At 32.5% G+C, this 14385-nt stretch overlaps 1 protein-coding gene across 1 annotated transcript; it reads left to right on the top strand.

Annotated features, from left to right (window-relative positions):
• The first annotated feature begins 1200 nt into the window (after positions 1–1200).
• LOC120343310 (uncharacterized) lies at positions 1201–14118 on the top strand. Its single transcript, XM_039412451.2, has 10 exons — positions 1201–1335; positions 4063–4363; positions 5013–5146; positions 5598–5802; positions 7070–7281; positions 9080–9225; positions 10607–10787; positions 10875–11373; positions 11584–11669; positions 12254–14118. Exons 1-10 carry the CDS (start codon positions 1257–1259, stop codon positions 12367–12369), a joined length of 1959 nt encoding a protein of 652 aa, XP_039268385.2. The 5' UTR covers positions 1201–1256; the 3' UTR covers positions 12370–14118.
• The last annotated feature ends 267 nt before the right edge of the window (positions 14119–14385 follow it).

Here is a 14385-nt window from a genome sequence, read left to right as displayed (position 1 = left end):
TGTATATTTTATTTATTTATACGTACATTGATACACATCTTGTTCAAGAAATGAACATTAATGACTTTGTAATTTGTGGTACGCTCTTAGAAATTCTGTTTGGTATTATGAGTTCTGCGATTTACTGTAATATATATCATCATATTTTGACAATATCGAACTGATTACACATAAATTTAACCTATTATATGGTACGCACTACTCGGGATCAATAAAATGACTTTCTGTTTCTGACTACCATTAATCGTAATTTACACCGTCTAATTTTACATTCAAATTTAACAAGAATTACATACGTTTCCAAAACAATTGAAATATATAGAGCAGCGCGCTTCTGTTGCAAAGCCAGTTAGTTATAGGTTACATACAATATCTACAAAGCAGTTGTAGTTTATGACTAGCAAAACTATTCAATCTATCAATGTTATTATATTACCAAAGAAAAAAACACGTAGAAATGATAAGTTCCCTTTTTCTTCGTTTTGTCATTTGGTTCAACATTAGAAATAAAGAAGTTTAAAGAAAAAATATTTTCACCGGTATATAAAATTGAAACTCAGCGTTTATTCATAGCAGTCATTAAAGTCGGTGTTTGTGTTTGTTTCCATTTGCTGTAAAATTAAATTAATGTAAAAGTTTTAATGACGATCAGAAACGTTTTATAGGATAGCCTAAAGGCGTCGACGTCTTCATTAGCCAACCAGTATCCAATTCATTTTGTAAGGTTACAGAGACTCAAGCAATTGGTTATCACTCGTTAAATCTGTTATTATTTGGTGTCTTTCCGCTACACGAATACAAATAATCTCGGTGTTGTCAGAAACTATTCCGTGAAATCATTCTTGTGAACGAGGTCTATTGTTGGTTAGGAAATAAATTTCATCACCGAAGTTAAAAACAATAGTAGAAATTAATGTAAATCTTGAGGTTGGTTAATTGTGAAACGCACACCAAGCTTGAGATTCAAGCTAGATTGACTAATTCAGTATAGTTTGTTTTGTCGGTATTGTATAATACATCATTCATTCCTTGATATTTTAGTTAATCAGTTTATAGTATTGCAATGTTGATGTTATATTTATATATAAACTCAAATCTTAAACCAAATCTCATAACAATAATTGTGTTTAAGCTGTTTGAAAAATATGAAACATAGTTGGCAAAATTAATGCATTACAATATTCAAAGTCATAGTATAAAGGTATGCAGCTGCATATAAATTATTTTATTGTATTTTTTACAAAGCATACTTTAAAATGACTAAAATTATAAGATTATTCGTGGGATTTATGTTACTATGTTTTATAGTGGATTACCAAAACGGACTTGCACAAGGTAAGTGAGAAATTCGTTTATTTTTATTCAATGTGAGTGCACTATCGCCAATTTCAAATATTTGTTTCAATAAAAAGATTCTCAAAATCGTTATCGGGCCTATTATTTGTTCATTTCATTTTAATGGCATAGACGTGATTGGTAGGACAGTTTGTGTCGTTCCACGTGCAAACTGCTTTGAAGTAATTTTTAATGCTTCTTCATCAAACGTCCTCCCTTTCAAACGACTTGTTGATGATTTTTGAATATATGAAAATAATTGCTAATTACCCATTTATTTGAGTAAATATTTGAATTATTATGTAGTGCCGACACGCATGCAAAACCAAGCATCTGATAACCTCGTTAAATCATAAAACCCGATACTTTATCAATGTTATTATTTTGTCGTAACAAAATTTACAATTTTGAAGAATCGACAGATGAATTTATGAGATAAAGTGCTTGAAACGGACCGCGAGAAACTTTATCCCGTCCGTACCATTCTCTGTGCTCTTTATAATTCCAAAGGAATAGAAAGTAATTACTTTCGTGCTTTGCCCTAATATTTATAAGAGTGTAAAACTTAATCTCGACTGTTAAACGACTAAAAAGTGAAACTAATAAAAATAAAATATAACATTTCTATCCAATCCTGTGTTATAGAGTATCATTTTTTTTAATATTCCAGATAAAATATCAATTTAGTTCTCAGATTGAATTACTACAACTGAGCTTATAAAATAGTTCACTTTTAAACAAAATCTGTATACCATTTTAGCGGGAGATAAACCATCAATGTATAAGACAACGTGCGCTTTAAACTACTGCTGTGAACTGTGAATTTAACTAACAGTTTAGTGTTACACTTTGCGTTTTAAATGCCTCTATCAATCATTATTAATTTTCAACCGGTTCCTAAATGGCAGAAATTGTAATCGGTACAATATAATACCTAAAAGTTTTCATCTTTGTTTTCATCTTCGTTTTCATTGGTTCAAATTTAAACCACTGACATAACTATTTTTTATTATGTTTGCACCAATAAACTTAGGTTTGAGAAACAGAATAACAGCGTTGTTTAAAACCTGCACATTCCGGAAGAATATTCTTAGCTGAGATTAAATTTTCAACTATACGCAATAAACCGAAAGATACGATATTTTGATAAATAAACAATATCTGATGCGTAGTTTCTAACAGACGCCGCCCTTCTGACGCAATGGTTTGACGCCGTTCAACCACAAATTCACTAACAAATATTAATTCCATCCTAATTATCATAAGAATATTACTGTACGCTTGAAAATAAAAAAGTAAGTATGTTTAAAGCATTTTTTAGTATTCCAATAATTGCGAGATAGCCATAAGTAATTAAACGAACACTGCTCTTCATTCTAGGTAATGAACAAAGTGTCTCAAGTGCAATCCGAACTAAAACACCTCTTACTTTTAAGTTTAGAGTTAGATTTGTCTCGCAGATTAAATTCTATTAAATATTATTAAATTTTGGTTTTCGAGCATTTGGTTTGTTGCTTCATCGTCGGTAAAGGCTGAATTTCTTTGATTGTTGGTTCGTCTTTCGCTGAGGAATTGTTCTGGGTTTTGAGTGGTTTGAAGATTTCCTAGAAAGACATAAATATAAATATAATTGTTTCGGCAACCTTAAACACGCACACACGCCAAAATATGATCTGTACAGATTTGGATGCAGCGTTACAATTTCTCGAACTTATATTTCGTGTACCACCCATGATGTACGCGACATAAGTGTTGTATGTTCAAACATGCTAACCAGATTAAATGCTGCTGATTTATTTTGAACACATTGACATACAAATATAAAATTGGAACCATTGCTCGATAAGACCATTATATTGAGTTCATATCACGTAAAATTACGCATTTTATTTCACCAAATAAAAACCTAGTCAAAGAGAAAGGCATGTTTTATTCTAAAATCCCGAACATCCAACGATTATTGATAAGATTGAAGATTAGAAAAATATATATAAATTTCAGGTAATTAATCAAAGACCATCATATCCTGATAAAACGAATCATTTTCAGTTTTACGCAATAAGAATTTTATTGTGTTTATATAAATACCTATATCTGCGGCATTTACACGTAGAAGGTTTTTCGTAACCACTATACTTGGGAACGAGCGGTCTGGAAAGTTTACAAACTCATGGGAAACAATTGCCAGATAATATCTTACATTTATTTTAACAAGGTAAAAGGAATTTTAGGATACACAAAACTACGAGTTTTTGATGTACCTTCAATTATTACATGACCACAATGTTTTTTGTTACATTTTTGTGTACTTTCACATCGCACAAGAGTCGAAGATCTTTTGACCAACGACGCTAACATTGTTGAAACAACGTTCTAATCCTATTTGTCCCGTACAAAAAAAATTAACTTAATTGAAATACTAAAGAATAAACTACAAACGATCACAAAATTCGCTGCTAATTCAGCTTTGGAGCTTCCGTCAGTTGACTTTTGACTCGAGTATGTATATTATTCGATACTACCAGGCGTAATTTAAATGTTTGCTGGCGATATTATTTTAAACTTTCGGCGCTATGAGACTTTACCATTTACTATTGTCAGTTATATCAAGATTCTCGTGATATATCGTAAGAGTAGTTCAATAAGATTACGTAAAATTATTAGATAAAAAATGACAGCAAACGAAGCCCACTTTCATTATTCTAACTGTTGATGATTTTCCACCAGGTTGTCACGCCGGTCATCAAAAGAAAGATAAAGACGATGATGATGACGACGACGATGACGAAGGACTTATTATAGTCGATGAAACAAATGCTACATTGGTCGAGGATGAAGACGTTCGATCGTTGGTACGATCAAAACGACAACTTGGCGAAGATTATGACGGAGAATTCCCGATATTACGAGCATACTTCCGAGATTGTATGTTTGACAAAGTTGAAGAGCCGTGGGAGTGGAAGAGTGTTATCGACTTTACAATATTGAAAACACTGTGGTTTTTGTACTCAGGAGCAGTTGCATGTTCGTAAGTTGTTTATTTTTACAAAAAAATAATGAACGTCTGAGACATATACAAACTTAATTATATGTGAAGTGATTTACTATTAATTATCCACGCTGATACATGAATTATATTGGGATTTTTCATTTGTACACAGCGTGATTTCATGTTGTTTTTGATTTTAGTATAACTATATGGTAACATCGTGCCAATATTGAAAGTAGTTGCTAATTAAGAATACGGTTTCCCTCTTCCTAATACTACTTATTGCTTAAACCCAAGATATTTTATAATAACTTAATTGCTGTTATTTTTTTCCTTAATGTAATTAAATTTCTTTTGATTTTCCTATTATGGGCAAAATAGTATTTAATTTTTAATTAATGACTATTAATAGCTATGATATATTACAGACACCGAAAAAATCCCTAAACGGTTCATAATTCGAAATTTTCCGTTTATATCTGCTTTGTTAGGGATATGTATAATTATTGTTTGTAGTTAAGACAATATAACGATACTAATACTAATACTGGCCTCACTAAATTATTCTCCAATGTAACAAATTATTGCTGCCTCTGAATTACCACCACAACTGAATTATCAACTAAATAACTCCAATCAAAATTGACTTTTCAACGACTTCATTTAAAAACATTTTTTTGGTATTTAGAGAGGAAAATAACAAAGACGACACCACTTGTTGGAAAGATTGTCTCGATGTATATTTACGAAACACATCTTCAATGCTAGATGCAGCCAAAGCCTGTGTCGATGAATATCAATCTGATTTTCTTATTGGAAAAAGTGCGTTTTTATTAAGATGAAGCTTCTGTTCTACTTGTATAATATTGAATTTTATTCGAAACTATTGTACGCGATCAGAGAGGTCCATGGGTATTCATTTATGACAGTTTGATACTGCATACTTCCGAAATGTATGTCAATTTGTTAGTATGCAAGCAGTCGTATATATTTGACATTCAGCAAGTCATCGTTTGATTCCTAATTTGGTATTTACCATCGAATCACCGTTTCATAACTTTATGACGTAATGCCAAATTAAACCTTGACACGGTAGGTGTAACTATTGGCTCATTTCCATCTGATAAGACTTAACACAAAAATTTGATTTATTTACGCATCAAAAACTGATCAACAATATAGTGGGTCAAATACGGAAGATGAGGTGTTTAGCATCCCTATCAATATACTGGGAATGATAACAACACTGATACACGACACGAATATTTTGCAGAAACATACACTATTAAGCGACCTGCGAAAACAAAAGTAACGCCCAGACCTCCATCAGACAACTATGAAAGATGTGTTCAAATAGAATTTGACGATGCTGACCCAGCTGAACTTTTACAAGAAGTTGGAATATTGTCCGTTCCTACTGATGCTGATTTGAATGTCGAAACAATTGTCAGATTTATCAAAGGACATGTGCAATGCGTGTGAGCATGAAATTTGAATAACGTTTTTAGTTTACCATTGTCGAAGAAACGATATTTATTAATTATTTTTTCTTGTTGTAAATGGACTTTGAATGTAAATATTTTCCCCAGAAAAATACGAAATTAAGATATAATCGGTTGAAGTTATTGGCATTTTTCCAATGTGCAACTTGCATCCGGTGGCAACAATGTTAGCAAACTCCTCGACATTTGATTACATAAATTGCAAAATCTCCACAATTTATAATTAAAGATAAAAGCATGTAAAACAGTTGTTATCAAAAGTTCTCTTACTTTTATCTTTCAATTGCATTTTGTGCAAAAATAGCAATTTCCGATTTCCTCATTACAACTTTCCTTTGCAAATATAGTGGTTTAGCCTCATAGATTATATGTTATTTTACATACATGATCATTAATTGCCATTTTCTCCAATATAAGTTTCGAAGTTCAGTTCCACAAGGTTTAGCTCAGCAAACATAAAAGCTAACACTACAAATTTTAGTTTCTGGAAATCTCCCAACCGGTTTACACAATTTTAAACGATATTTTTGTTCAAGAATAGCATAGCCATGACACTCAACTTTTCAAGTAGTATTTTAACCTAAATGGCGTTGCTTTACGTCACGGTACTTATCTCTGCTACATTAAAACATTACGTCATAATCCGGTCACTCGATGATTATTCGTATATCAGTGCTATTAATATATTATTATAGGTAAAGGTCATAAAACATAAAACTTATTCGTACAAGGTTTTATTTTTGATACTGCGCGCGTGTTTGTTTATGAATTATTTCATCGCTCCCATCCAGCTGGTATATTTTCAGCGTCCAATGCATATATACCATTCATTTCAAAACAGTTTAAAATAGTTGGAAATACATTATGTTTATGCACTTTTCAAGAAGTAGCTATATTTGCAGATAATGTCGTTCAAAGAAAATGAATACCCCAGAAATGTAGATGAAGCGGTTCTTATGTGAATTCTTTTTAGTTTCGTCGATTGTCATCACCTTCATTAATATTATACGCATTTATGAAGGTTCAACCGAATACTAAATGCGGGTTATATAATATTGGCAAAACAATCTTTTCAATTCAGTCGATAAGTTTGAACACAGTATAGCATAGTATATAAATATGACCTATTAAATTGGTAACGTAACGGATATCAGAACGTCACACTGTCCTTCATATGAAATTTGTGCTATTTTAGGAAATGATGAGAATAGAAAATACTAATACTGCGAAACTTTATTTTTAGTATCTGCGACTATTCTACTTTACCGAGTGGACAACGGAAACCAGATTTTAAGGAGAATATAGACATTGGGGAACCTAAAGAATTACCGGATGGAAGTGTGACGTATGTTGTAACTTGGCCTTTTGCATTTGAAGCATTGGTACGACGAGATGCAAAATTACGAAGAGCTATTAGCTTTTGCAATGGGGAATTGGAGAAGACGTTCAGAAAAAGTAGGTACTTCCACGACAATATGATGGAATAAGAGTACGAAAAAATTAGTTAACTCTAGCTATCAACTTCATATCAAATTTCATCGTTAAAAATAGCAATTTTGACTTTCATGAATAATATTTTTATGATCGAGGCGCAACAAAAATTTTTCAGGGCCGTGTTGCTGATAGCAATCATATACAATTGATATATCACAGAATAGAATACATAACAATTTTCTTCTAAAATCATAAATATGTTTTATTTAAAATCAAGAAATGCATAAAAATTTAACTGGCATTCTGTGATGATATTATAAAAATAAACATTATCTTTGATGAAATCTGAGAGAAATACAAATTGTAATACAGGAAAGAACACTAATTGAAAAAAATCTGGTATATGGCGAACAAAATATACTTGATCTAACATGTTAAACATGTTACTAAACATCGGTAATAAAAACGTTATTTGAATTCGTGACTGACCCACTATGAAATCATGTAACTTAGTTTTCATGTCAGATACACACATACATATAGATTTGTAAAATTAGGGAACATGCCACAGTCTTTCAATCAATGAAGCAGTCAATAGCATCATTTGTATTGTCCGGCCATACCTATATGCAGTTAAACTGATGGTTGCAAAATGGGCAACACAATAACTCCCAAACCTCATTATGATTCCAACATTTTTAAGCAAATTACAATGAATTGTATAATAATCTCGTGACTTTCTTAAATGACATTCTTATTATGTGGAAAATTCATGCATTGCTTTGCATGCAAATAGGACGGGTCAAACATTTTAAGAAATCATTAAACTGATAAACAGTCAAATCTGATCAAATTAATTATAGATTAAATATCCAAATATTAAAACGGAATTGTTTTCAAAACATAATAGGAAAGATTAGAGGTCTGACCAGTTTATATATAATATATATATACTAAAATGTTGAAACGGTTACGATAAAATTGCGTCAAATGTTGCAAAATGCTGATTTTACACATGAAGCGTGACAACTCACTTTCATTATTCAGAAGCATTGCTGTACAAATGATAATTAGAAAATATTTACTATCAAACAATTTGTATTCCATTTTTATGTGATTTCCGATAAAATCGTTATAGTAGTACATATCATTTAAACCATATTTTTTCAGTTATCAATTTCCAGTAGTCACATTCCTAGACGAATTCCTTCCGCATATTGCTTGATTTACATTGGAAAGCCGATGAACAGTATTCATTTTTGCAGGATAATATCTTAATCCTTAAAACCCAGGTAATATCGTCAAAAGCCGGAGGTTTAACCTCCCATGTACATGTCAGCACAATTCATATTAAAAAAAGTTTATTGCTTTCATCACTGTTAACTCGAGAGAGGTGAAGGTAAATAAAATTAATAAGGTTTCCAAAGGCATCGGCCGTTTGAATCTGAAAGGGTTGCGGAAAGTTGGAAAATTAATCAAAAAGGATTTAGTCAAAAAATCTGAATTTCATTTAAAATAAAGTATTTCTTACTTTTAAAATGCCGACAAGTATCAGTATTCTTTCTGCAAATTTTGTCGTCGACTCTATTTCGAGTTTTACTAAGAACAGTCGAAATTAATTATTCTAGGTATATATATTTATATACTCTGTATATATGATCATATAATAGAGATGAGAAATTGCATCATACACATTTAAAAGTTGATGTCAAATTTACTTCGTAGAAAATTACAACGGACTGTGCTATATGGATTTATCAGCTGATGTGCTTTCTTGAAATTAAACTTATTTTTCAATTACTTTGATATTCCATTTCAGAACCTCCGCGTACTGCTGAATGGACCCAATGGTTTACATGGGGGACTTGTAACGCATTGTGCGGAAAGCCAGGTATTCAACGAAGACTCAGAGTCTGTCTTGATGAAAACGGCCGGGGCTGTCCCGGAAATAAGTTTGACCGACGGGTGAGAAACGTTCAAATTGTTTATTGCTACATTCTAATCATCTTCCGCGAATGATCTTTAGTTAATTTTATCATTACCAACCTCATGGGGAATCTTCTGTTTTGTAGAAGAGCCGGTTCCCCGACTGGCCAGTCAAGTCAGGAGCGCTCTCGAGCTCAAACTGCTAAGATTTCGTGAAAGAAGTATTTAAAGATTTACTGCTTCAGACTCGAGAAAATATTTATATTATTATTTCACATGCGAGCTCGAAAATTAATAAATGACATTACATGATCAAGATGGATTAATTATGTTTTGGTTTGTTTGGAAAAGATAAATGTAGATTCAACTCCTCTGTTTACGATATAAAAAATAGTCTCAAGTCATTTAGCGTAAAAACAAACAGGATATTAGATTCATCAATTAAACCGAAAGTTTTGACATTTTACTTCAAGTCTAGACATTTTTGTCATCTTTAATGCGAGTCTGTACTCTGCTAAAGAGCTAAAAGATTATGCCTAAATTGCTTAGATGAATTAAACACCCAATATGTAAATTAATGTATTCTAATACTATTCTCAATACAAAAAGGGGACAGGAAGCACATGGATACGATTCCCTCTCTGTTTTATTATTCGTTAATATGCCATTCATATATATGACATACGGTAATTATATTATATCTTCATAGTCTGAAACATGTAAGTTCAATGGCAACAATTATGTTATATTCAGGAAGGATTTAATCCACAATAATGTAAATATAGAAAGATTCACATTGATTTTGCAAGTTTTACTGCAGTCATTTATCTCATCAATTACATTAATTACAAAATGATTGGATCAAAGATCAATCCATTCAGTTTCACATCAGTTCACCTACTGAACTCGGTAATTTCTAAACTTCCATTAATTACGGCCACACGTAAATGCATGTCGTCGTGACTTTTGATTTGTCTAACGAATGGCAAAAGTATGGTGGATAATGTTAATTAATATCCAAAATAGCATTCAGATTGCTGACCTAGATAAACGTGACATGAAGCATTTAGAATCCATTGTTCACATTTGAAGTACTTGTTACATGTAATAAATATTAGTAGGAGAAAGTCTCAAATGTAAATTTGCTTTCCTAGGCTTTTTGTTTTATAAAAGTCAGTTTTATTTCAGAAAAATTCATATTAGCCAAACTATTAATTATTTTTGTTTATGTTTCCCATTCGGATTATAAATGAAGGATCCACATTGTAAGAAATCATTGATTTGCTTAAAATGGACTCTCAAATAGTAAATTCTTTTTTACAAGTTTCTGAGAAAAGTTACTCATATTCTTATTGCGAGACTAATAATGGCTATATTATCTTCTAGAATCTATATGAATATCAGTTCATTTTTATTCCAGACTTGCTACAATAGAAATTGTGCTTATTGGACAAATTGGGGTCCCTACACTCCATGTATGTCAACCTGTGACTTGTCGGAACAATATTCGTTCAGATATTGTAAAAAGGGACAACCAGGAGCGGAGGGGTGTCAAGGATCTAGAATAAGAAGCAGAAGTTGCGCTGTTGGATCTTGCGAAGGTATAGATTTCAAGAAAAAATGATAATGGCTTATAATTTCATCTCTATCTCAATCTTCAAATTGTCACTTAAAATCATATTTCTTAGTGCCTTGGAGCCAATGGACAGAATGTTCAGTATCATGTGGTTCAGGGTTTCAACAGCGCACTGGGGGGGATTCTTTAATGAAGCTAAGGACCGAAAAACGATCCTGTTCTCGAGGTAGATGCCCTGATAAATGGACGCCGTGGACGCCTTGGAGTCCATGCACAAAAACCTGTGGAGATGGTGGACAACACGTACGAGCCAGGATATGCTTAACCAGAGCATGTTCCGAACCAGCCAGAGAATCTGTTCCATGTTCAAGTCGTCCATGTAAAGCGCAGTGGGGTGAATGGGCACCTTGGTCGAGCTGTGTGTATAAAAGGCGGTCTCGAATTTGCGTTGGAGGTAACACATGTGTTGGCGAAAGGGAAGATTATAATCGGTGTCCTGCAAGTGAATCCAAATCGACGCAGAAACCTTATCCTGTTGGCTGGTCAGATTGGACAAGTTGGACTCAATGTAACGCCAGCTGTGATCGCACGGGATATAAACGACGGTCAAGGTATAATGAAATAGGATTTATCTGAAATCCGAAAATACATGTAATAAACCGTACACTTTACTACAACGACTCGTATTGTATATATGTATGCATAAAATTAAAAAATTAGTGTCATGCTAATTTAGTTCTGAAGAGCTTTTTAAAATAATCTGCTACTTTATTTCACTGCCTGTGTTTTATAAAATAATTAAACATTTACCTTTCCCCCAGGAAATGTCTCGGAGGTCGATTATCAGAGTGTCCTGGACAAAAATCAAATGTTATTCAGTGTTCAAATGGTCCTTGTACTTATTCTGGTAAGTTTGTTAATTTTGATTAGTGGAATTTCATCTATGGGTTCAGATATATATGAGTACTAAGCATTAACAGAGCAATATAAAATTCAAGAATATAAGATATGGGCCCCCAGAGAAAAATTTATCATTCGATACACCAAGCTTCTTCGATCTGCCATCTTAATTTTTTTTTTTCATCCAAACAAACATGCGACCGCAAAGATGGAAATTTTCGCAACAATCCCAAAATAAAGTATTTTCAAAAATCACTGATAACTCGTGCTTAGGTATAAAGAACTTCTATTTTGAACTGACTCGTTTTAATAACAATGTACTGCTAGAATGCCGAACACCACAAGGTAAATGTAATTTCTGAGTATCTGGAATGCTATCCGCGAAAAACAGTCTCAGTTAAGCATGTTATTTGCTGATCATAGGTGCATAATTTGAAACTTGGTTTTATAGTTTAGTACAATGTTAACCAAAAAGTCTACACAAAAAAAGAACAAACAATGGCACACATCCTGTCATGATGTGATCGTGAGATTACGTAATTCATTTTTTAATATAGTCCACCTGGGTTTAATATTTATTTTACTTTTCAGCAAAACGCCCGGTTAAATGCAAAGACGAGTTAGGTATTTTCTGCACTGAAAGACATATTTCGTGTTATGGTAACACTGGCAGAAAAAAATGTAAAAAGACCTGCGGATATTGCTGAATTAGACTGAAACTTTCGTGGGGAATTAATATACCAGAGCGAAGCGCTTTACACCGAGGGGAAAGTGGAATAAAATGCAAAAACCTTCACAAATATTTCAATTTCTGAAGACATTTAAGCAATGAGCAATTATTTAGACAATTTTGGGACTACCTACAACGGAAATGTCTTCAAAAAGGCCTTACAAGCTCATTTTATATCTCTCGCTCGAGTTAAGATCCAAAAAATGCTTTGAGCTACTCCAATAATTATAGCACTTCAATGGGATAATAAATCAAATACAGATACACCATGACATTCCCAAAAATAAATAAAACTGTTGTTGTTGCGGTTGTAAACTGAAACATATTTCGGAGAAACAAATCAAGTTACAGTATTATTTTTTCTTATGAAAAAGAACTACTTAAAAAAACATTCGCTGTCCTTGTTTCAAACTATTGAATTAATGCAACAAAGTAAGAGAATTGCAGATTATCAAATGATTTATCGATTTCTTAAACTTTCGTTGAAATAGTAAATTATATATACTTGACAAATATTCATTCCATCAAAAGCTTGCAAATCTTGTATAATGATGAAGAGAAACTGCCCTGACATTGCCATAAGCTCCTTGTCTGACGAAGCTAGACTATTTCCTAGCGAAAGCGAACTTTAACACTATTTATTCCAACGAGACGCGTTTCTTATGTTGCCACTATCATTCAATTTCTTTGTTTGAGTATCATTTCATACAGGTCACAAATGGATCCGCAATAAAAGTAGAACCCTACACATATACTTGTAACACGAATATGTAACCAATCATCCATGACAATCAATTTCACAAATTATTCAAATATTTAGCCCCCCACTTTAACCTATGTTCAATTCGTGATATAGTGATCAAATGTTGAATGTACTTTTACCAATTTATATCAATGTGTGCGCATTCATTCGAGATTCTTCATAGTTGTCAAGATGCCAAATAATTTTATAATATTTGTATTTTTTAACCATACGAGCGATTATTTTTCATTTATATAGAGGGTTTATTTCTTATATCTTATACTACAACGAACAAAGAAAGAGAAAAAGCGTAATTTGAGACTCTGCTTGCAAAATCGAAAAATAGCATCACGTTATTTCTCGAGAGCCTTTCGACCGCCTTGAAGTAAAGAATGTTTTTTCTTTCCCTCAATTTATTTTATTACTTTATCTGGTACACTATGTAGTTTATTTGGATGCTTTGTGTCTGCTCAATTATAAGTGTTATATTTGCTTAGCTTACTTAGCATTAATATAGACAATATAAAATACATTTTAAAATCAGAATTTACGTCAACTTAAAAAATATGTAAGAGTTTTGTCAAGCAATTCAGAAAACAAGCTCAAATGAATCTAATCGATAGTGTAACACATGACACATAGCGTATATTCACGATGAAAGGTTGATAGTAATAATTAATAAATATAGTTCTTAATCGTAGTCGCAGACGGCCTGTTCCTCTTTTCATTTTAATAATTAAAATCAAAATTTTCAACAAAAACTCGAAGTTAAATACGAGTTCGTAACAGTGTGTAAGAATGGTGCATGCGCAAACATTTTCATCATCAAAATTTGACTTCGTTAAGCTTTCGGAGTTGAAGTCAAAATTCCCCTAGCTCGGAATCGGGAGCCACAGCCGGATTTAAGAAAATTTCAAATCCGAGTCAATAGTATTAACAACTCATCTTCAACGTTGTAAAATTTCCCCTGCTCTACTGCGCTGATTGAGTCGATAACATTGGGAGTGACAGTGAAATTTCTATCCGCGGCTGCCCCGCGCACTGTACTCTGGGGATTTTTGATTTTCAGGTGAATAAATTTTTAATCTCAACTGCCACAGAATGTTCAAGAGGAGGTTCAGGGGTGAGAAAGAAATTAAGGGGGATCGAAATACTCCGTGACAAAACAGGAATCCAACCAAAATTGTGAATCGTTAAGATTTTAGTAGAGGGTTGGAAAATAATACATTTTAAAATCAATTTCCAATTTTT

This window comes from Styela clava, chromosome 3, assembly GCF_964204865.1.
Source record: "Styela clava chromosome 3, kaStyClav1.hap1.2, whole genome shotgun sequence".
Lineage (NCBI taxonomy): Eukaryota > Metazoa > Chordata > Ascidiacea > Stolidobranchia > Styelidae > Styela > Styela clava.
The sequence above is the reverse complement of the archived record's forward strand: the minus strand, read 5'-3'. Positions and strand labels throughout refer to the sequence as shown.